Source organism: Panthera uncia (genome assembly GCF_023721935.1).
Source record: "Panthera uncia isolate 11264 chromosome A3 unlocalized genomic scaffold, Puncia_PCG_1.0 HiC_scaffold_11, whole genome shotgun sequence".
In the NCBI taxonomy this organism is placed as follows: Eukaryota; Metazoa; Chordata; class Mammalia; order Carnivora; family Felidae; genus Panthera; species Panthera uncia.
In genome coordinates this window covers 25,712,477-25,736,083 of record NW_026057578.1, presented here as the reverse complement: position 1 = coordinate 25,736,083, position 23,607 = coordinate 25,712,477, and the positions used below count along the sequence as shown (strand labels likewise).

Below are 23,607 nucleotides of genomic sequence, written 5' to 3'. Positions count from 1 at the left end.
TTTCCTTCTCTTTCTGACGGGCTGGCTGTTGAAAGGACAGGATTATTTGTTCGAGAACAGTTGACTGAGGGCCTGCGGTGGTGGGCTAGGGCGTGGGCCGGGAAAAGGTGGTCTCCTAGCAGAAGGGCATGTCTGTCGGTGCCGAACTAGATTTGTGGGAGAGAGTCGGCTGGCAGGGCTGTTGAGAGGACACGGTGGGAATGAAGCGTCTGATTTGTTATTCAGTGTTTATTAAGTAGATTCAGTCTTATATATGATATACAGATTCAAAAGAAAAGGGATTCCACATACTTATGAAATCAGTGCATTTAGCAAGTAATACCATGGAGATAACAGCTCGATTAACAGCTCATTGGTCTTTTGTTAAGTGAGGGAGAGGGACTTGGCCTGTGCTAGTCATTCCACAAACAAAACAGAATTTAGTTGCATCACATAAAGAAGACACAGTCTAAGAATTAAAATATTAAGCCACATTTACTGGAAAAAACTCACTATATAGAACACAAATAATTTTTATAGAGCGTTGAGGAGGAAGTCCTCACCTGCTTAGAAGAGCCACGTTAAGTTGCATAGGTGCATATCTGTAAAAATATAATTTAGAGGTGTAGCCATTGATTAAGTAATAAAGAGTCACCTTTAAAAGTTGGTGCCGCCCGCCGTTTGCCTCAAGTGCCATATGCTTACCGTCTGGAGCCCCCTGCCCCTCCTCAGAGGGTGATGCCTCGCGAACAAGCTGCCTCCAGGGGAACCCTGAAGAATGTTTGTACCATCTGCACTGGCGAGTCCTAAAACCTCATCTCGGATGGGGAACTTGCGCTCTTCCGAAACATGTCTAAATTATGCCAGAGGATTGACAGCCTCTTGGGTCGTCCCTGAATCCTGGGCGGCTTGACCCTGAAGGTCACAAGGGTCATCTTGACCTCCCCACTTCCCGGGCTGCTGGAAGAACTACACCGGCCCACAGCCCTGCAGTCAAGTCCTGCTCGCGCTCTCCGAGAGGCCACGCAGGTGCCCCGCCGGCAGCCCCTGGGAAGTGTCTGCTCTGACCCCTGCTCCTCAATGGACCACGTGACAGAGGCCTGTGGGCCATCTGGCGCACGGAGATTTTTCTGAGCTTAGAAAAGTATTTTTCAGCAAATCTGAGTTCTATGTGGCGTAGGGTTTTTGCTTTTGTTTTTAGGTGGAAACACAGGTAAAAAGTGAGAGGTTTTTGTTTTGTGGCTTTGCTAAGCAGATGAGCTTTGTGAGGTGCCCCTTCCTCCTCAAGAGCGAGTCTTGCGGAACACACAGGGACGGGGGCATCTGTACATGTAAACAGTACACTTTCACTGAGTCCAAAATTAGGAGCAAAAATACAAAGGTTCACATTGGTCTTAGGTAGATACAGGCGAAAAAGGATTGAGCTGTTTAGCTCAGAAACAACAAAAACAAAGTTTCTAAAGCACCACTAAATTATATAAAAATCAGACCATGGACGGATTGAAACTGGTATTCTGGTGAAATACTTTACTATCTTGTAAAAAGTTTTACAAAAAATTACAAATTAAAAGTATCAACCCTCTGAGTTCAAAGCAGCATTTTGAAAATGAACTGGTAGTTAATCCTGTAACCACCCCTGGAGTCGTAAGTGGCCCTTGGGAATAGGGATGGCCGGGTTCCACCTGTTTGAAATCCTTGAAAACCCTGCTCGCCCCCTTCGGTCCCCCTCCCCCTCAACACTGCCCTTGGGTATAAACTGTCTTGGAGGTGATGGTAAAATGAATTTCAGATGGGTCACACCATTACTGGTCGTCTAGTTATCCACCACTAAGACCAAATTCCCATTTCTCCTGATTCTACTCTTCTGCTGGGATTAGCCCCCTGCAAAGACTCTGGAATTGGTGTATTCTAACTCTTGAGTTACCTTCTGGCTTAGGATCCCCCATGATGAATCTGCGCCCCCAAGGCCCTCCGTCAGAATTTCAAATGGCTGCGGGGCAGGGCCTTGGAAGCTCCCTTTAGGAGAAGGCAGTCCCTGGGGTGCGGGTGGGGGTGAGGGTGAGGGTGCGGGTGGGACGGCAGGGACGGCAGTGAGCTAGGTCCAGCCGAACCAGCTCTTTGGTGCCCTCCAAGTCAGGAGTGGGGAGGGGTTGAAGCTGCATCTTTGAAAAACAAACGCAAAACAGAACAAGGTCCCTGACTGAACTAGCTAATGGAGTCCTGTTTCCACACAGTGACTTGCTCCTGATTTTGCCATGATCAGGGCTTCAGGCATAGCTTCACGGAGGGGCCCACCCAAGCGGTGGGGTCACCGTGACAGAATCCACTGTCCCGGAGGGGCCGCGGGGAGCCCCGGTGGGCCTTCACCACGAGCACCCGGGGCCTTCCTCTCACACGAGTGTGCCTGCGCTCTTGCCCAGTGCTAAGGCAGGCCGAGGTGGCCGGCTGAGGAGAGCCGACTTCCAACTGGAGCTTACGCTGATCTTTAGCTCTAATCCCTTGCGTGTGGGTGGCGGCCGCAGCCCCTCCCAGCCTGCCTCTCTCCTGTCTGTGAGAAAAGCGCACGGTGCCTGGCTTGGGTCCTGCCTCCGGGAGGGGAAATGACACGCAGTTGGTATCAAGAATTCTAAGGCGGCGATTGTCTCTGCCAGTTTTCAACTTTAGGATTTTCACAAATTGCCTGGGGGAACGTTTTGCAAAAGACCTGCTGATTACTTTGTAGTATTGTTCACTCACAAAAATAAATATTTACACAAATTGAACCGGGAGTAGCACTGAGCAGGTGGGGCTGGACATGTGGGTGGCCAGGTTGGGGGACAGGCCTCGGGCACTGGAGCTTGTGCTGTGCTAAAGGGGAGTCTCGGGTGTCCTGGCCCCAACCGGAGGCCAGGGGATGGGTCCGATGGAAGGCAGAGGTGCTGTGGCTGGGTAGGGCGTTGGAGGCCACTTGAGAGAGAAAAGACCACCCTGAACTGCTGGGGGCTGGAAGTAAGCAAGGGGCGGGGCGCGGGGCACCCTACCTTTCAGGGTTCCGGATCCAGGGCCCACAGCTCGGGCCTGGATCCGAGGTGTGTTGGGGCCTCCGCGCTGGAGCCCCTCCCTGGCGCTCCTGAGGGTGGTCTGCCACTGGTGCCGGGAGGCGGTTGGCTGCAGAAAGCTGGTTTGGGAAGGGGCGCCTGCTCTGGGGTCGAGTGGCTCTCTGTGGCCGTCCTGGGGTCCACGCAGCCCTGGCTCCCCTGGGGCCTCTCTGCTCTGAGGGAGGAAAGGCAACAGAGGGCTTCTGCCGGCTCTGGGCAGGGGCAAGCAGCGGAGAGCTGCTGTCATGGCTACGGAGTGTTGCATGGAGAGGCCCCTTGGGCCTTCTGAGGTCTGGGTGAATCCCTGGTTTTAGCAGCACTGGTAGGTATTGCACTGAGCAAGAAGAAGTGCCTATCGGGGAGGAAGGAAACCGGGCCAGCCTTTTCTTTTTGTCCTTTTTCACACTCCAGGGATTACAGGTTTCTTCTAGGACTGGCCCCTTGACGAGAAGGGTGCGTCCTAGGTGAACCCAAGTGGCTTCTCCACTTCTGATGGTTCCTTTACTCCAACCACGGGGACGGAGGATGGGAGCTGCCAAGTCCAACCAGGGGCTCGCAGCTGCTTTTTCCTGTTTGGTGGCTACCTGACAGCTGAGGGCTCACCCTGAAGAAACAGGCCCTTCCTGGCAGGTATCTGAGGGCTCTGGGCCTGTGTGGAGAAGTGTTCAGACCTGGCTCCCTGGGGGCAGGTGCCCTCGAGCTGCTGCTCATGAGGGTCCAAGCCCTCTCTGGGCTCTAGCTCCTGGCCACCCCTCTGGACTTACCTCCCAGGCGGACACATGGTGTGGGGGAGTTGGGCGATAGATAGCCATTCAGAACAGGCTCAGGGCACATCCTGGAAAAAGCCCACGCTGGAGTGTGAGGTAGAACACAGGTGACCGTGTGACGGGGGCTTCTGTGGGATAGGGGTGGGGGAGCCATTTTTGCCTTTGCTTTGCATTGGGTGTGGGCGAGGTCCTCCGGCTTGGCTGTGCGGCTTGGCTGTGCCGGGTGCTCAAGGGGACAGCCAGCCCGGCACCTGCCCCACCTCACCCCGCCCTGCCGTTCCCCCAGCCCGCGCCAGTGTAGTGATATGGAATGTTAGGTCACAGGGATACATCCTTCTGATCAGACAGACACAGACTGGCAATCTGTACAAACACAAAAGAATCCATTTTCAGAAAAATAAATTACTAAGGGGAGAGGAAGAAAGGGTCCACTTTGTTTTTCTCAATAAATATGCAATTCTGCTCACCTAAGACTTGAAAGGTAATTATCTGGGGGTGGGATTCTAACATCAGGGTCCACGAAGATGATTCTAAATAGAGCTGCGTCCCCAGCGCCTCGTCAGGGGAGCCCCAGCCCTTCCAAAGCTGCCCCATGGCCTCTTCCAAGCAGGTCAGAGCACCCGTGTGGTGAGATTCCAAAAAAAAGTGTCCTTGTGCCCAAAGTCGCAGGTGCTTGGCGTGTGGCTAGAAACCGCTCTTTTGGATCCCACCTCTTTCAAAAACCAAAATGTACCAAGTGGTGAGGCAGGAGGCCGGGCCGGGCCGGCCTCCTTCCCTAGGGTAGTGCGCTTCAGGTGCCGCGGGTCAGTTCTGCTGTAAAATGAGGTTTTCCAGTTCGTCCGCGGAGCGCAGCAGGAAGGCCGCGGACTCTCGGTAGCCGGCGATGAGCTGCCGCACAGCGCTGATCTCCGTGGGGCTGAGCTGGGCGGTGGGCATGGTCCTGCTGGTGCTGTTGCTGGAGGGCGTGGGTGTGGGCGTGCTGGAGGCGGTGGCGGCCCCGCCTTTCATGCTGAGGTCGGTGGGCCCTGTAGAGGGGAGAGTGTGGGTGAGGAGCGGAGGCAAAAGGGGAGGCGACACCTCCCATGGCACCGGAGGCCATCACTCTGTGTTGTCTTGGGGGCTTGCTGTGACTCAGGCACTTGGGCCTCTTGACGGGTGTATGCCAGTGCCCGGAATGGGGCTTGGTACCAGCAGACGAAACGTGGGCTTCTCTGTTAACCCTCAGGGCGATCCTCAAGGAAGGGGACCTCCTCGGTGACCGTGGCGGGGGGGGGTGGGGGGGGGGGGAAGCAGAGACCTGGAGGTCGAGGTTTGCCAGAGATCACTTGGTGAATGTGGGCCCTCGGCTCTGCCTTTAGGGCAGGGTGGGACGTGGTGGGGGCACGGGCTTTACATCAGCCAGCGTGGGGCTCTGACCCTCGCTCCCCGGCCCGTCTCCCACCTGCACGGCTCTCTGGGGACCCTCAGGCGGACAGCGCTCCCCTAACGCGCACGTATCCCAGCTCTGGCAGCCGGGCGAGGGGGAGGCCTCAAGGCAAAGAACTGCCCTGCCTCTCTGCACTGTGGTGAAGCAGAGCTCCCCCTGGAAGAACGGCCGTGGGCTATCAGCGTCTGCGTGCGCCGGAGAGGTGTGCTGTTCCTCCCAGCACCGGGAGGCTGTCCGGGAGATGGTAAGCACCTTGCAGCAGGCACCCGACACCCTGAGAGGCACGGGTGTGTGGAAAGCCCTGGAGTCCAGAGTGGAGCCGCGCGGGTGCTCAGACCGGGGTGGGACTTCTGTCCAGGTGGAGAAGGCCAGGTGCCCTGCCTGGCTGTGGGAGAGGTTGAGGCCAGGCCGGGCCGATGGTGACAGTGCCTTGCGGGGGCGGGGTGCCTGGCACGGAGTGCCACATGGAGGAAGGTGCTGTGGGTGCTAAGCCTATTTCCGAGGAGCCGCAGAATCCCCCTTCCTCTGAGGAGGTGTTCTGTGCCTGAGCGAGGGGAAAGTCCATGCTGTGGGGCAGGTGTGCGAGGGCCGGAGTGGTCAGGACAGGACCTAGGGGTGCTATCTGGAGAAGGCCCCTTCACCCTCCAAATTGTGGCGGCAAAAAAGGAGCCTGAGGTTTTCTGAAACAGACGGGAGGATGTGAGGCAGGGGCCACCAGGCCCTGTCTCCTCTCTGCCTTTCCCAGGCTACTCCACGGGTGCCTGAATGCAAGGCCTGCTCTGCCACTCTGCAGGCAGCTCAACGTCCCTGAGCCTCGGAACAGGAGGAGGCTGCTGGGAGGCTGAGCCCTGCCTGGGAAACACTCCGCGTGGCCGTGAGCTGCCAGGCCCACTGGGAAAGGGCTTCCAGACAGGTTTGGGGGGGGGGGCGGCTTTCTGAACGGGCTCCCAGGAGACCTGGAGGCTCCTGGGAGTTGAAAAGCATTCTTGAGAGGTGTTGAGTGAGAGGAGGAGGAGCATACCTGGAGCCTCCTCGGGGGGCTGTCTCCCTGCTCCTGCCTACCCACCCTCCACCCCGGGTGGTCTCACCCTGGCAGGCAGGCGTGTGAGGCTGTCCTTGGCTATCAGCCGTTTCCCCACTACCCCGTGGGTTCTGACGGCCAGCTTCACTCATTACTGCATCTGCAGTGGCACTTTTTATGCTGCTGCAGAGAGAGAGATGGACAAGCTCCAGTCTGTGGAGACGTCGTGCCTGGAAGTGACCTGCTGGTTGACACTGGAAGCTGGACCTGCTGCTAAAGGAAGCTGGTGCAGCCCGAGTGGGGGGGAGGGGCCACCTGTCCCACGGGCTGCTTCCTCTTTGACCGGAGCACGTGGACATCAAGAAGCAGGTCCTTGGAACTGGCTTGCTAAGGACCGTCCTTGGAATTGAGAGTCAAGGGAGCAGCTAAGTCTGTTCAAATGAAATGCAGGAGGAAGAAGCAGGGCTGTGAGTTGCTGGAAACAGCAGCCAAGCAGGTGGTGGACTCCCCTGTTGTTGGCCAGAGGGCTGCAGGGGACAGGTAGGGGGCGGGGGCGCCTCCGCAGACTCCTGGAAGCTGCAGGGCTGCCTCCGGGCCGGGGGGGGGGGGGGGTTGGTTTCCCCTGGAGCGGCTCCCAGTCTCTTCCAGACAATGAAGGCCAGAGCCGCCTGCCACAGTTGGTGTGACCGGGCCCTGGGGTTCCTCTCTCTCCCATTGCCGAGCCTTGTCCTCTTGTCTCTCTTGGACAGTAGCTAGAGCCCAGAGAGGAGAATGTCCCTATTTCCTGCAGCCAGTCTGCTCTGGAGCCATCCTCCCACAGGCGCTAGTGCTGACACTCAGGTGTGGTTGCTGGAGGGACAGGAGTGGGCATGAGATGCCCAGCATCCCAGGAGAGGGGGCCAAGCGGATGTTATCTAAGCTCATTTGCATCTCCCAATGACAAGCTGATGAGCAACTCGAGGAGCTCCGAGCGGCTAACACATCGCCCTGCCAAGGCACCGGTCTGACTGAAGGGTCCCTTGCAGGGCTGGCTGCTGCCGGGGAGGGCGGGAGGGCTGGGGCGGCTGCTTGTGGACAGCTGCTGGACTCCAACCCAGTGCTTGCAGGGCATGTGCTGCCCCAGGCCGGGAGGTAAATGAGCAGAGCTCTGCTACAGTGACCTCGCCACCCACCTCTAAGGAAGGAGGGTGCATACGGAAGGGAACGGAGGCCCCGGGAAGCACAAAGGGCAGAGCCAGTTGCCTCCCTCAAAGGAAGATCTGGCTGCTGCTGGAGCCTCTCTGGCAGGTGTGAATAGGGCGCAGAGGGGAGCAGGCCCAGCACCCTCCCTGGCAGCTGCAGCCCGGAGACGGGTCACGCTGCATGGACCAGGTCGGGGCTTGTCACCATAGCCTGCTGCCTGGAAATGACTGGGCCTCACGCTCCTCATGTATATCTAGGGGGGTCCTAACTTCTCTGCCCTGGGGCCTGTCTTCAGATACTCTAATAGGGTCCCTGCTCAGGGGTCAGATGGCTCTTCTTCCTGGAAGAAAAGCCACCCTTCTGGGACAGTGGTCCCACCTCTCACTGGGGCTGGCCACTCCGGCTTCAGCTTCAGGGATTAAGGCCAGGCAGCCTCTTATTTTAGGTTAAGAGGCATTAGGAAGGGATGAGAAGTTAAGCCCAGGCAGGAATCTTCCGGGGACCTGCACACACTTCCTGGTGGCAGGGGGCAAGGTGAGCGGAGGGGGCTTGGGCTTCCTGCCGTGGGTACGGGCCAGCCCCTCCCTTGCTGCCCGGGAACGTTGAGGGGTCTCCTGAAGCCAAGGACAAGGGCTTGAGAGCAACTCTCAGGCACGTTCAGCCAAGACCTAGAACCAAAGTTCCCTGGCCTATGGGCAGTACTTTCCTCCAACCTACTCCTCAAGCAACTTGGTGTCACCCTCAGTTCTCCTCCTCCCCCCTCTGGCTTTGAAGGACCCTCACTGCACACAGCCGCTGCCTCCTGCCCTTCTGATTCAGATCTCACCACGAAGACAGAGCAGAGTTCACAGCCCTGCTTTGCTTAAAACCTATCAGTGGCTTCCACCGCATACACAACCAATTCCAAGCACCCAGCCCTGAGGTCACCGCCCCCCCCCCCCCACCCTACCCCCCTCTCGTTCCCCGAGGCTGCCAGGCTGCTCTCCACCAGCCGAGTCTGCTCTTCCCCTGCTGCTCCCACCCCGGCTTCAAGTGGGGCCCAGCGTGAATGGGCCTCAGGTCCCCACGCTAGTTCCCACTCAGGGTGATTCCTAACTCCACAGGGAGGTCTGCGTCTTCTCAGGGACCGTTTCTCCGATACTGGGCTATGTCCTGTCTGCATCAGAGGCCCCTGGGAAGTACTGCAGGGGCACCAAGGGAATCACCAGCTTAAGGGGTTGGAGTTGGGGGAACAGAGAGTTAACTGTCACCCCAGGTGACCTAGATGGGGCTCCTAGATGGGGCAGGGGCAAGGGCTGAGGCCTGGAGAAGGCGAGGACCTGCCTAGAGCCACTAGACAGGCCCCCTCTGCAGGCCACAGCTGCTGAACTGGGCCGTGCCCGGGCCTGATGCTGGCTCTGCTACCAACTCCGAGTGACCTGGGCCAGCGGCCACCTCGCCAAGCTCTGGTCACTGGGGGTAAAGCAGGTGTGTGGAGAGGATTCAAGTCAGAGCAAGACCTTGGCTGCAACTCAGTGCTTGCGATGGCCTGCGAGGAGCCGGAGCTGGGAGAGGCCCAGCAGCGCATCCAGTCGAGCGCTGGGGCAGCCTCCTCGGAGGCGAGAAAGGACTGGTATGCTCTGTTTTAACCAGCTGAGGTTTCCTCGCCGTCCAACCTGAGGACTGGCCAAGACTGTGAAACGGGCGGGTGTCTGTGCCACGCGGCCTCTGCCTCCCCACCTGCCCTGCCCCCTTCTCCAGGCTGCGATACACACAGACCTGGGTTCTGGTCAGGGAGCCAGAGAGCCCGGGTTCCCCCACTCACCGTTACTGTGATTTCCTGTTTGGAGGGAGGCAGGGGGCTGCAGGTTGCTGCCCAAGGCCCCGTAACCGCGGTAACTGTAGTTGAGGCCGCCGTTGACATACACGGGGTCCTGGGAGTAGGAGGAGGCTGGCAGTGAGTAGGTGGAGTGGGTGATGGCTGCAGAGTCCCGGGAGTGCTGCTTGTCCAGGGCAATGGGCTCATCCTGCAGAGTGGGAACCGAAGGGTGCTTTGAGCTACGGGCCTCTGCTCATCTCTCTGGGGGGCAGATTGGATCCGTTCCTGCCTGGCTCAAAAACCCTCTCAGAGGCCGGGCTCCCGAGGTCTGTGAGGCCTGTGTGACCGGGCCCTCTGACTTTCCACATCTGCCCCACCTCATCTGCCCCACTGCAGCTCCGTCTGGGTCCCAGGAAGGCCTTTCCCTCTCTCCCTGTCCCCAGCTGTCTCCAGCATGACTGACGGTCACCCTCTCACCCCTGCCACGCCAGGAACAACGCCCGGGCAGCTGTGGGTAAGCAGGTACCTGGGAGGACTGGTAGATCTCCAGGCGCATCCTTTTGGCTGCTTTTCTCGTCTCGCTCTCGCAGGCTGCCGCCAGGATGTTTTCTGCCATGGCCGAGGTCAGGTGGGGAGGTGTGGGTCTCGTCTGCAGGCAGAACGGGGATGGGGCCGGTGCTGGGGCTTACCGAGACCCTGCCCTGGAGGTGGCTGGGACAGGGCTGGCGTGTGTGCTCCAGGACCGTGATCTATGGAACCGCATAATCTTTCTGGGCCTCAGCTTCCCTCCTCTGAGAATCAGGGATCGTGGTTCCTGCTCCCAGGGGCATCGGGAGGGTCAAGGGGAAGTGTCTGGCCAGGGGGGCCACCCAGGAGTCCCCGGGGGGGGTGGCGCAGAGGGAGCAGGTGGACCGGGGACGAGGGGCTCACCATCTCCATGCCGTTCTTCTTCATGCGCCGGCAGGACTTGAGGTATGTGCGGATGCGCTTGCGGGCCCGCTCCTGGAACTCGGGAAACTGCCGGCTGCAGGACTCGATGATGGCCTGGATCTTCTCCTTGGGCTGCTTGGAGATGGGCACCATGCGGTCCAGGTTCTCGTCCACAAAGAGACGCACAAACATCTGTGGGAGACACCGGCTGTAGGAAGGGCCGCCGCGGCTGTGGCCCCGGCCCCCACCCCGCCCATCCCTCACGGCGCTCACATTGAAGGCCTTGAGGCGCTCAGGGTCCATGCCCTCAGAGTCGTTCATCTTATCGTTGTCCTCGTGGTCATCGTGGTCGTCATCGTCGTCATCCGCCGTGGGGGCCCGGCCCACCGTCAGGTCCTCAGGGCAGCCACTGACCTCGGTCTTGATGGAATCGTAGCTCCCGGAGCTGTAAGGGGGCGACTGAGAGAGGGCAGGGGCCGGAGGGTCAGACCAGGCCCGCTCGTGGTCTCCGACAGCCACGGAGAGCTCGGGCACCGGGATGGTGAGCGCACCTAACCGCCGCGCTAGCCACAGTTTCGAGGTCCTGTGTCACTTCCCCTCTCCACTCCCTTCCTCCGTGAATGGAGATGCCCGGGGGCAGCAGCAGGCAGGGCAGCAGAGATCTGGGCCCGTGTGAGTGCTCTACTCGGCGGCAGCGCCCACAGCGTGACCCGCCGCATTGTGTGAGGGATGGGCACTCGTGGGAAGGGTTCCCAGCCTCTTCTGCTTCTGCCAAGGCTGGCTCTGGTTTTGGGGTTTTCCTCCCCGATCCCCAAGGAGCCGCAGCCCGAGCCGGCAACCGAGCTGTCACACAGGCAGCAAGTAAGCGCCGTCTGTCAGGGAGGAGGAACAGACGGGCTGGGAGAGGGAACCAGCCAAGGCGACAGGTCCATCAGGCAAAGCGCATTCCCGAAACTCCTGGGCTGGGGTTCCCCTGTCTGCTGCCACTCCTGGGGAGACACCGTGAGCCCCATCATGGGGAGGGGGTGTGTGCAGAAAGGGGGAGTGGGAACCAGGCCCAGCTCCCCAGGTAGTCACCGTGTCGTTCAGCAGAGGAGGGACCCAGCTGCCTACTCCCACCCCATGAACACCTCAGAGAATAAGCCTCTTTTTGTGGGGATCACAGCTCTCGCTGAAGAACAAACGGATAAAGATGGACACTGACCGGCGCCCGGTCCTGCTGCGGCTGCGGCCACCAGGACTCTCTGTGACCATCCCACGGGAGATGTGACCCACCTCCCAGGGCCCCCGGCCTGGTGCCCAACTCTTGATCCACACACAGACTTTAACGGGCAGAGACACCTAGGTCCTCCGGCCGGGTCATGACAGACTCGCAGTGGAGAGTCGAAAGACCTTCCAGGCCCTGGGCCAGTCCCATTCCCAAGCTGCTCCTCGGCCAAGTCCTCTGCCAGGGCCAGGGGAGACAGAAACCGTGAGACACAAGCTGCTGGTGGCACGGGTGCTCCCATCTCACTTCCTCGGCCCACACACGTGGCCTGAGCTCACGGCGGCAAACTCCCCCTCTGCAGCTCTTTGCTCAGTGCAGGTGGCAGCTATGTCTGACCTCTGTGGCCTGAGCTCAGGCACACAGTGACAACCGAACACCCGCTCATCTGTACAGAACCTTCCCGTGAGACAGGCCATCAGAGGCAAGCACTGGCACCTGCCCTACGCCCTCTGCAGAAGAGAAAGGCCCAGGGAGGGGAGGGAAGCTGTGTAGGGGTACCCGGCTGGAGCGGAGGGGCGTAGGGCTCTGATGAGTCACCTCTGGCCCTCCTCCGGCCCCGGCAGGAGAAAACGCTCCTGCACAGAGAGAGTTCAAGTGCCCAGTGACGCACCGCACCACTGCAGGAGACCCCCGTGGCCCAGAGGCAGCAGGCGCAAGCAGAGGGGGGTGGGGCAGAAAGCAGGAGGGAGTTCCCGGTGGTGGGGGCACCTGTACGAGCCAGACTTCCCTGGTGGCCACCCCTGCCTCCCATCAGCTTGGCCTACTGAGTTTCAAACGTTCACATCCCTGGGGCTTCAGAGGCCTCATTCTTTTTCCGCACCATCTGTAAAATGGGGACAGGCGTGCAGAGTAGCCGAGAAAGGTGGGGACTTGGTGCCGAAAGCGGCCACTTTGCTGCTGTAATTTGCAGCAGACTCTGTGCTGGGGGTTGAGGGAAATAGGCCACACGTCACCCGCTACCTTCATTAAGGTGGGGCCCACCCCTCTTTACAGATGGTGACACAGGCTCAGAGGAAGGAAGGCCTTGCTTGAGGTCACACACTGTGTGATTTCTTATTCCAGAGCCTTCCCAGGAAAATGACAGCAGCCACAGCCTCCTCCCTGACTTGGCGTCACAACTCTGGGGACACACAATGTCATTTCAGCCTCGTGCAGCCCTGACGTGTACAGGAAGCAGGGGGCTCACATCTCAGGCGGGCCCACAGCCCCACACACCTCAGGGGTGGTCTTCACCCCGTACTTGACGCGGCTCCGCAGTCCATCGGTGCCACAGCCGTCCGAGGGGTAGGATGGTGTGCCGAGTGCTGTGCCCGGCGGGAGCTTGTCACACAGGTTGATGGGCTGATCTTCGGAGGTGGCGGTGAAGTCCATGGGGGCCACGGCGCCGTTGCCATTCATCTCGGGGAAGGCGGGGTCGCCCTGCGTGCTGCTGGACGTGGATGGGTTCAGGGTGGAGGAGCCATTGCCGCTGCCACTCTCAGAGGAGGAGTCATCTGGAACAAGAGGCCTGGGTGTGAGGCTCCACCTCAGCCCCTCCTGCCCCCTAACGCGCCCTGGGGGACCGCGGCCACGGCAGCCACAGGGAATACTTGCCCCGTCTTGTCCTCACAGGCGTCTCTGAGCAAGAGGTGAGCCCTGCTGTCGAAGAGGCTAGCTGTGCCCCTGCCCGATGGAGGGACAGGGCCCCTCTGCCTGAAGCAGGCCATCAGGAGTGGAGCGCCCGTAGTGATCTCCTGCACTCCACACCCGTGACACCACATCCAGGCTCGAGGGAGGCCCAGCCTCAAGGGCCCGGGACAGAGTGGCTGCTGCCTCAGGTCTGACCAGCCTGCTGCACACCAGAGGTGCTTGGACACCCAGAGCTGGCTTGGGGCCTGACCGGCATCCCCCTCTTCCTCTAACTCGCCACTGCCCTGCCCCTTCACACCCTCTCCCCACAGTGGGCTCTCAGCTTCCTTCATCTGCCCAAGGAAAAAGGGATAATGCCTCCATTGTGACCTCCCCCCTCCTCCCCCAGTTACCCACTCTTCCCGCATGTGGGCCCTGCCGAGTCCTGGCAGCTTACACACAGACAGTGCCCCCCTCTCCCCCCAGAGCTGCCTTCTGTGCAAGGTCAGGTGGCCTTGGACATCCTGAGCCAGGGCTGCAGGCTCAGGGGGCTGCATTCCTGGCATCTCAATAGGCTGTCTCTGCTTTCCAGAGGTGACAACCCAACAAAGCTCTGCCGAGGGCGCCCCCTGCTGCGGAGAGCACAGTATTGCCTGGTGGACCTGGGAGGACAAACTTCAACTGAGGGGTTAGACATTTTCAGATAAAATTCCAGGCCCCTCTCCCCAATCCAGGCCCAGCCTCCTGCTTGATCAACTGAGACGGCGGAGGCCGAAGCAGGTTGAGCTCCCGGGGTCACGGCCAGGTGAGTACCGAGCGGTTCCCGGTGGCGCCCAGGTGCCCCCGGGGCTCCGCACCAGGACCCAGAGCTGGTGGGGGAGGGGGGAACCACAGTGAGCCTAGACCGCATCCCAGGCCACCCCTTTCCCCAGGCCAGGGTCGCGCAAGACCCCACCCCCACTCTCCCAGCCAGCAGATTATGAAGATTTAGTCCCCGGGGCTGGGCATTGGGCACGCGCACCGCCAGAGCGTCCCCATGGCGACCGAGCGGCTCTAGCGCCCCAACCAATCGCTGGCCTCCCGGCTGCCCGGGGGCGGGGCCGGGCTGCCCATCAAGCAGCCGAGCCCGGGGCAGAGGGGGATGGGAAAGGCCGTGGTGAAGTGGCACCCCTCCCCCCCCTGGCTGCCGCAGGTCCCCTGGGCCAGGCTGCCCCTCCTTCTCCTCTTCCTCCGGGCAGCCACGGCTCCCTTCATCCTCCTGCAGGTCAGCTCCAGGCTCTGCTCAAAGCCGCCCCACAGCTCCCTGCTTGCTGAACGACACCCCAGAGTCCCTGTGCCTGCGTCCTTGCAACCTCCAGGACCTCACCACGCGTCCGCTGCCCCCCTCCTCCTCCATCACAGATGGGCCTGGTTTTCCTCCAGAAGGATCTCCAGCGACCAGAGCAGATGTTGGCGGAATGAACAAATTGCCCGGCAGTATTTACTGAGCACCTACTGCATGCCCGCACAGTCCCAGGCTGAGAAACAAAGTAACAATGACAACCAAGGTGCCAGCCCTCCTGGAGGGACAGATGCTCATTACCAAACCACAGGAAAGTGGCTGCCCTCCCTCCCTTCATCACACCCACCTCCACCCCACCCCTTTCCAGCACCAGCCTATTCTTGTTCCATAACCTTCCTGCTCTCCAAAGACCCCTGAAGACTATCCTCCAGACTCCCGCTGGGTGTGTTCTTAGTCCCCTGACTTCTGGAGTCCAGACCCCACCCTCCTGGCCACCGCGGGACCTCACATCTCCAGGCCTTTGCTTGGGCTCAGGCTCTGCTGCCTGCCTGCCATGTTGCTTCTAACTCAGAAAATTTCAGTCTACCTTCGAGGCCTGGCTCAATGCGGCCTCCTCAGGGCAGGCCTCCTCTTCCACTGTCCCTGGGAAGGAGTTACAGCCCAATGCCCGTCCTTCCTGGGGATACTTCGCGCCTCCTTTGCCTGGCCCAGGGTGAGTTCTGACGGCTGCCTACCTCCCACCTGTTGCCAGAGAAGCCCCCACACATGCAGGAGCCTCTTCTGGAGCTGAGGAGCTGGAAGGCAGGGATGGGCACCCATACTGACTGATCACGTGAACCCGTTTGCTCTGGCAGGTGCCCATTCTTGGCCCACCTTATAGGTGAGACTTCACACCCTGGCATCATTCCTAATAGGCCAGCTGCTTGACCTTGGAGGGCTTTGGCTTCCTCTTCTGGAAGGAGGGGTTGATAGGAAGGCACCATGCTCTGCACACAGTGAGCCAACTGTCCCAACGCAGGGGCGTCAGGCCCACGGCCTCCTGCGGTGGTGCCACACCCCTGCATAGGCCCACGGGTGGCACCCCAACCACCTGCCTCTCTGACTAGGTTTCGTCGTGGGAGGACGGACCTCCCTTGCCCTACACCTATGGTGGAAGGGGGAAAGGGGATGCGTGCCTACTCCCAGCCTCCCACAGCTCAGGAGCCCAGGGTGGCCCCAGGGCTGTGCATCCTTGCTGCTCGGCCAGACAGCCACAGGCACTGGCTCCGACTGCAACGCAGCACCCTCTTCCCAGTACTCCGAGGCTGCTCTCATCCAGTAAGGGAAGTGGCTGTTCAGGTGGGACCAGGAGGTGCCAGGAGTCCAGACCAGGCATCCTGAGTTTTTAGAAGAAACCGGAAATCTGCACCATTATGTAAATATCCAGATTTTAAAATGTTAATGACTGACTTACATTGTTTCCATTTTGAAAGACCTTGCCAAACCAAATGTGGTCTATCCACGCAATGGAATATTGTTCAGCCCTAAAGAGGAATGAAATACCGTCACACGCTACAACACGGATGAACTCCGAGAGCATTATGCTGAGTGAAAGAAGCCAGACACAACGGGACAAATACTGAATGAGTCCCCTTCCACCCAGTGTGTGGATTAGACACATGCATAGAGACAGAAAACGTATCAGGGCCTGGAGGAGGCGGGACAGGGAGCTACTGCTTAATGGATATAGTTTGGGGTGAGGAACACTGTATTTTAGAAATAACGGTGCTGGTTGCACAACACTGTCAATGTCCTTAATGCCGCTGAATTGTACGCTTAAAAATGGTTAAAATGTAACATAAGATTTTTATGTTATACATATTTCACCACAAAAGTCCCCCCAAAACCAAAAGAACCCCAAAACCTTGAGCAGGCCAGCGGGCCCCAGTTCACAAGCTCTGTTCCCACCTCCTCCCGCCACAGGCCAAGGCCCTCCCACCTCCGCACCTCGCCCGGGGGCAGGGAAAGCCAGCCACACACACAGCCCACCTCGAGCGTGTGCTCCCCCGTCATCCTGCCCGTCATCCTGCCGGGGCCACCCTCAACCCGCGTGCCGACCACCCGCAGCGCCACCCTCTCACGGACTGCCTCCCACTCGGGTCCGTTTTTTGCCAACTGGAGAGGCCGTGGGTTTTAGGCAGAATGCAGAGGGGCCGTGTCACCTTGAAGATGCCACTTTACCTCCTTGAGCCTCGGTTTCCTTTCCAAATGCGTCTCCTGTCAGTAAACCAGGATGCATGAGGTGTAGACAATACTGGCGTAGAGAGTAGGCGCTAAAAAAGAAAAAGCTGGTTCTCTATGCCCCGCTGTCTTCCTTCATAACGCACCTGCTTCCTACACACAGGGGCTCCGGAGGGCCCGCCAGAGCCCGGCCGGGTGCAAAATCTGAGGTGGGCCAGGGAGGAGGAGGGGGAGGCCAGTGCCCGCAGGATGCTCTTCCCACCCTTGTCCCTTCCCTGCCTGAACACTTCCTGGTGTCAGGCCCATGAGGGGCACTGGGGACTCAGCAGTGAAAAGAGAGGGTGGTCGCTGTCCTGGCGACTCATACTCCAGTGAGCAAAAAACCAGACACAGGGCTCCAGAAGAGACTGGGCCCCAAAAAGACAGTCGTGAGCTTTCTGGCCCTTGAGCCCCGACGGCAGAGCCCCATCTCCAGAACTCCTCCCAAGGAGGGAGGGACACCAGGAGGGAGGGAAGGAGGGAAGGCTTTTTGTAAGAAGCAGCCCATGGAAGAAGCCTCACTGGAGGAGGCTGAGAAGGCCCTGGGACTAAGGAGAAGGCCCCTGACCCTGGTGGGGGCAAAGGTGCTGCTGGGGAGGGGGTAAGTGTATCCATCCGTCAGCGCCCCCCCCCCCCCCCCCGCCCAGGCAGCAGCAGCTGCATGAAAGGAGTTCAACCCCCTAAGTGGAAGCCAGACTCCCTCCAGAGGGGGCCCCTTGCTGCCACCCACTGCAGCTGTGCCAGCTGTGTACCTTTTCACTTGCTGTTCCCTCTTCCGACACTCTGTCCCCAGCTGCCTCTCCCCCTCAGGGATTTGCTTCAAGGTCACCTTCTCAGTAAGACCTCCCTGCCCCCACTCTGACAGGCTGACCCCTTTACCTACTTTTTCCAGACCATTTTAATCACCTTCTGACATACTACGTACGTCTGTGGCCTGTGCCCAGCACCCCTTCCCCACGTAAGCTGCCCCAGCCCAGCAGACCCAGGGTCAGCAGGGCTGTGCTGGGTGGGCCCAGATCACTCCCGCCTCTCCAGAACCCATACCCCTTCCTCTGGGGGAGGGCACCCCGAGTCTTCCAGGGGAAGTACATGCCCCACGCCTGGCCAGTCGGCACAGCCCATCCCGGCGGTCAGTGGGCATGTGACCAAGCTGGACCCGTGAAAGTCAATCCTGGGGCTCTGGCTGAAATGTTTGGAAAGAAGTGCTCCCCCAAGCCCCCAGGGCTGCTGAGCCCGTTTGGCAAGACTGAATAGCTGTCAGGAATAAATCCCCCTTATATCCATCCTTGCCTAAAGCCAAAGAAGAACCTAGACTTTTCGGTTACAGGAGCCAACAGTTTCCTTACTGGGGAAGGTAGCCGGAGTCTCTGAGTGATCCACAATCCTCCCTCTGGGAGGAGCCCAGGGACTGGAGCCCAAGCCAGGCTGTCTCCTCACTGTGGCCCACCACAGCCCCACTGGGTCGGTCCCCCTAGCTCAGTCCTGAGGTGGCTGGTACCCGCAGGAAGGGCTGGCGGCAGCCCCCGCCCCTGCAGCGCCTGGCACCGTTTGGGGAAAGAAGGAACAGAGAGAAGCGTCAGCACCCCAGGCTGAGGCAAGCTGGGTTCCGGTACGGTCCCAATTCTTCCCTCCTCCCCACTCCCTCCAAAACAGTGTGATTTAAAGGAGATACAGGCACGTATTCAAACTCGTGCCCGAATGAGGCCGGCGGGGCCAGGGCAGGAGCAGGTGCAGGCCTCGCTGTCTCCCGACCTTGGGCACAGCCCGCCTCCTTGGCTCCTCTTATCTGCGGTCCAGGGAGTTGCCGCTGACGCCCTGTTGGGCTCTGACACTTTATGACCCTGTGAAAGAACCCAGCTGGCCCCAGGGGCAGCAGGGGCCCTGACACACCGGGTGTGGGAGTCGGGCCCTCCAGGGCGCAGGCCTCCGGCCATGGGTCTCCCCGGGCGGACACGTGTTCTGGTCCAACCCGTCCCAGACCTGGCCGGAAGTGACCCTCTTGTGTCTACCCGGTCCTCGTCCGTGCTGCTGTGGCAGGACGGGCATCCCACCCAAGGCCAGGCCGCCGGAGCCTAGAACAGCGCCAGCGGGGTGAGACTGCCCCCAGCCTGTGACTGTGTGTGAACAACAGACAGAAGGGCGCCCTGAGTGGCCGCAGGGGAGCCGCTGGGGGGTGCACCCCTTCTGAACGTTTCCACAAAGCCAGGCCTCCCCGGCTCTGGCAAAGGACACCTCCCCGATTCGGGCAGGACGCGGAGCCCACCACCTGTGCCCGGAACGCCTCGGGCAGGGAAGGGCCGAGGTGCCCATCTATTTAACGTGGGGCGATGTGCTGCTATTCCAATGGGGGAATTAGCGATGAATGGGGGAAATTGTTCCTCCCTCTGTCCCGTCTCCAGAAGGAGACAAAAACCCCTTTTACCTCGGCAAACAATGCCCTTATGTGGGCGCCAGCGCCCCGCAGCCCGCACAAGCCCGGCTCTGTGCGAGCCGCCAATCGCCACACCGGGCTCTGGGGCCGCAGCCAGCGGCACCCTCTCCCAGTGGGTGACCCGCACCAGCTCCCAGGGCGGGCTGGGAAAAGGTGGGAAGGTACCCCACCACTGAGACCACAGGCCGGGCCTGTGGCCGAGCCACCCGGCATGCCCAGCGCGGGCTGCCTTCTGCGGCCAGAGGGGCGGGGGCTGAGGCCCCCTCCTCCGTGGGCTTCTGTCACAGGGGCGGCCAGGAGGGGGAGAGGAGGGGGCATCGATAATTCACACACAAAAGAGCTGGGCTGGGGGGAGGAGGCGGGTAGAGGGCTGGAGCCGGCAGCCCCACCGTGGGCCGGGAGGAGTAGACACCAGGGCAGGCGCAGGGAGTCTGCAGAGCCGGCCCTTCCTCCTCCTCCGCCCGCGCTCTGAATTTGGGTGTGCACCTCACCAGGGCCGGTCCCCGCCTGCTCTGACAAAGGCCAGTGGCCTGGGCCATGTTTACATGATGCATAGTTCCCAGGAGCACCAGGCTCCTGGCAGGCTACCCTGCTCTTCCTCCCGGAAGGAAGGGGGAGGGCCTTGGGGTCAAACGGGGGACACAGAGGAGTTGGACCAGGCGGTCTTGCTGGGATCCCACCATCCTGGGTGACAGGGCCACACGGGGTGCCCGCCCCGCGGTCTGGCCGTCAGGCCCCCGGCTGCCCACCGAACTGTCCCTTCGAAGCACCCCATCCCACCCTTGTGGTTCCAGGGGCAGGCCGGCCCCTGTTCCCCACCATGCTCCCCACCGGCCTCCGCTCTTGCCTCCTAATGCCACGGACCCAGGGACGCCGGCACCTCTACTCCACAGCATCGCCTTCCCGCCCGGCCTTTTGCAGGTCGTTCCTTAGGCAGGCACCGACGCCCGGGCCCTCAGAGACTAGAGCAGTGCTGTCCAATAGAAACAGAATGTGAGCCAGCCATGGACTTTCCCGTTTTCTAGTAGCCACATAAAAAGTGAAAAGAAACAGAGAGAATGAATTTTAATAATCTATTTTATTCAGCCCAATATAGTCAAAATCTTATTTCAACAAGGAGTCAATACTGTGTTAAAACTGAGCTATTTTACATTCTTTTTTCGTACGACGCCTTTGAAACTCAGTGCGTATTTCACACACACAGCACACCTCAGTTTGCAGGAGGCTTTCTAACAGCCATCTACAGCCATAGTATCAGACAGCGCAGACCTAGATTTCCCCCTCAAACTGAAATCCTGTCTCTCAGTGCAGGAGCCCCTAGTGAGGTGTCTGACCCACAGAGGAGTTGGGTCTTGGGGGCAGGGGGCCGGAGCAGGGCTGGCATCAGGGCACTGGGGACGGGTGCCACCTTCAGTGGGGGAGATACTAAGTGTCAGGCGCCAGGCACACTGTTCCCGATCTGCGCAAGCACCCCACGGCAGGCATCGGGGAGGAACCAGGGGCTCCCCGAGGGGAGTCATCGGCGATCACACCGCGTGTGTGACAAAGCCCAGACAGGCCCCCGATTTCCCAAGGCACCTGCCCTCTTTCTCCTCTAGGCCTCCATTTGCCCATCTGTACCGTGGGACGGTCCCCACCTCTGCCGCCACCCCACTTCCTTCGGCTTCTCCCCCAACACGCACTGGTCAGGTATGCCCAGTGGGAGGTGCTCCCGCTATGGACAGGCTGGGTCTGTGTCTTCCCAGGTCTGACATCTCCCTGGCCCCACCCTCTAGGTCAAGCACGGGCAGTGAGAAATCCATGCTAACTCAACATACAAAGCTCCAGCCAATATGCCCACTGCACCCCTACCACCCCCCCTACCAAACAAATCGTGTGTTCTGAGAGCAAACAGAGCCACTTCAGGTGACCATGTGTGGATGATTCACGGGGCAGGGCCCGGGCCCCAAAGCCTGTGCGTGTGTGTGTGGCATCTGAGGGCCCTGGAAGGTCCTCCACCAGCCTTCCCGGAAGCCGGCCTGGGTTCGGTGCACCTCAGTCCTTAGGTCAGAGTGATGACGCCACCATGGCTCCGGTCACTTCCTGGTTCCCGAGAAAGCTGCCCTTCGACAGGCTGGGGTGGCAATGCCTCTCTTGCATGGCCCCCACCCACCCTGGGTATGCTCTCCAGCACAGCAGGGCTGTGTCTGCAGAGGGTCAACGGGGAACTGGGGTCTAATGCATCCTAGACCGAGGGGCAGGAGCAGCAGGACGGCTCTGATCTCCCCAACAGGCCGGCAGATGCAGGCTCATCTCCCAGGGGTGTGTGGGGGGGGTCGCCCTCTCCCTTAGCAGGTCAACCTCACCACCCCAGGCCAGGGAGCCTGTCCTGCTCTAATGTCCTCACAGGCATCTGGGGGCCTAAGACCCTGGCAGCCCACACAAGGCCAGGGCTGTGCAGGCCCCGCCTGCTCCTGGGATAAAGGGATCCCTCGGTGCTGTCTCCCAGCCTCTCTCACCCCTCAGTGGCTGGAGGCCAGGACAGCCTAGCATTGTCTGTGCGGCCAGCAGCTCAGCTGATGATGGACACTTTCCTGTGACCCAGGACTGCCAGGGTGGCCCATGGCCAATCCCCAGAAAGACTTGGGCCCCAGTTCTCTGTTCCTTGGGGGAGAGCAGGGCAGAGGGATCATTCCGTGTGGATGTTTGGAGCCTTGACTAGGAACAAACAGCTCGTGCTCTGGAAGGAGGGAGTGTGACCTGTAGCCAGAGAATGGGGCCCAGACCCGGTTTCTAGCCTTAGCTTAGACAAGTAGGGTCAGGGGTGGCCAGGGCCAAGATGACAACAGGTGTGAAAGAGAGAAAGCTCAGTTTCAAAGCTCACTGCAGGACAAGTCCCTCAGAAGCCATCCCCAGTTGGCCACGGTGAAGGGGCCACAATCCTCCCCCAATGTGACAGTGACCAGGGCGGACACGCAACCATGAGCATTGGGGTCCCCAGGGAGTCAGGTGTAAGCAAACCATAAAGCTCCAACCCCAGCAGTGGGCCTGCCAGAGGGCGGGCACCATCCACAGAGCACACTAAGTATCCGGAGCACAGGGGTGGTGGTGTTGGGGACTGTCTGAGCCCGAATGGCCTGCTCCCAACTCCTACGGAGCCCTTCCCCACTAGCAGGGTGGCCCCTGTCCTCTCCCTTGCACGAGCAGCATCCACCCCTTGCCGGGAACCCTCCCGTGGCGTCCTCAGTGCCCAGGAGCCTTCTCCTTGGACAGCGGAACAATCTCACAGCTGCCTGCCTAGCTACCTGCCTGTGTGGAAGCTTGGAGACAGGGTCAGGCGGATCCAGAGGTAGGGTCTTGAAGGACTCAGGGTCCCTGGCACATATGAGCAGGGTGTGTGACAGGAGTTCACAAGATGCCAGGACAAGCTGTGAGTACCTGACCTCCCATCCCAGCTCTTTCCAAAGCAACAAGGCTCTGGGTGGGTGGGTGGGTGGGTGGATGGATGGATGGATGGATGGATGTGTGTGTGTGTGTGTGTGTGTGTGTGTGGTAGAGCAGGAGCAAGGAACACTGGTGTGACGCTGTAAGGGAGCTGTGGTCAGGACCACACGGGGATCATGTGGCAGACGGGACCCAGAGGGACCTGAACAGATAGACTGGATGGGACCAAGTGAGGCTGGTGAAGAGTCTAGAAATTGGGACCAGTGAGGAGAACCCCTCAGCCTTTCAAGGGAGGCCCTGACCTGCCAACAGCCCCTCAGCCCGCGCGTGCCAGTTGGCAGTGAGCCCGGGCGCCCGGCCCTCCAGCACAGCCCCCTGCACCAGGCTGGCCACTTATGAGGAAATGGCCCCACACCCATTTGTTGAGCCTCTCCCGTCCCAGGCTTGCGCTAAGCTCTGTCACTGCCTCACCCAGCTCTCATCTCTCTGTCCAGTGAGGGCAGATCACTGCCCCAGGCCCCACAGCAAGGAGAGAGGAGTTGCGAATGGAGGCAGGACCGAGCCTGGGGCAGGGCAGCAGGGCTACGGCCACCCCCTTCCCCTGCACACTGCGCTGCAGGGAGGTGGGGGAGGCACACTGAGAGAGGCCCCGGCTGGTGAGGAAAGGAGGGACAGCCCCACTGCTCCCCAGGGGACAGCCCCTGCCGCCCGGGCTGCGTTTCTGGGCAGTGGAGGGCCCTACTTGTCAGCAGGCAGGAAGCCTCGGTCTTCTCTCAAAGAGCTCCCAAGGACCTCAGGGCTAATGGTCACATTAGCCTGTCCTACATCAGCAGAAGCCAGGAATCAGAGCCAATGACTTGCTGAGGACCACCGGGCAGGGACGGGACTGGCCAGAACCAGCTCAGGAGACCCATGGCACAGTGCCAGGGCCTGCCTGCAGGGGGCCACGTCCAACTGAGACCTGGCCCACAGACATGGCCCCAGCTCTCTCCATCCTCCTGGCTGCAGCCTCCCTGCCCCGTCTCTCCTGTTTGGAGGCTGGAGTCCTGGGGAGCTTCTGGAGACATGTGACCCAGGAAACCCCCAGCCCTGGCATTCAGCACCTTTTCCCCTGCCCAGCCTCCTCCCTGGGAGGAGCACAGACGTGCTTGCTACCT

At 60.2% G+C, this 23,607-nt stretch overlaps 1 protein-coding gene across 4 annotated transcripts in view; it reads right to left on the bottom strand.

Annotated features, from left to right (window-relative positions):
• Window positions 1-213: 213 nt before the first annotated feature.
• Window positions 214-23,607, bottom strand: part of NOL4L (nucleolar protein 4 like) — an 85,298-nt gene continuing 61,904 nt past the window's right edge. For all 4 annotated transcript variants that reach the window (XM_049650024.1, XM_049650023.1, XM_049650022.1 and 1 more), the window contains 6 exons: window positions 12,663-12,940; window positions 10,454-10,639; window positions 10,181-10,372; window positions 9,777-9,899; window positions 9,257-9,458; window positions 214-4,848 (listed from right to left, as the gene is read on the bottom strand). In XM_049650024.1, the coding sequence (XP_049505981.1) occupies window positions 4,628-4,848; window positions 9,257-9,458; window positions 9,777-9,899; window positions 10,181-10,372; window positions 10,454-10,639; window positions 12,663-12,940 (1,202 nt within the window). In that variant the 3' untranslated portion in view covers window positions 214-4,627. The remainder of the gene's footprint in view (window positions 4,849-9,256; window positions 9,459-9,776; window positions 9,900-10,180; window positions 10,373-10,453; window positions 10,640-12,662; window positions 12,941-23,607) is intronic.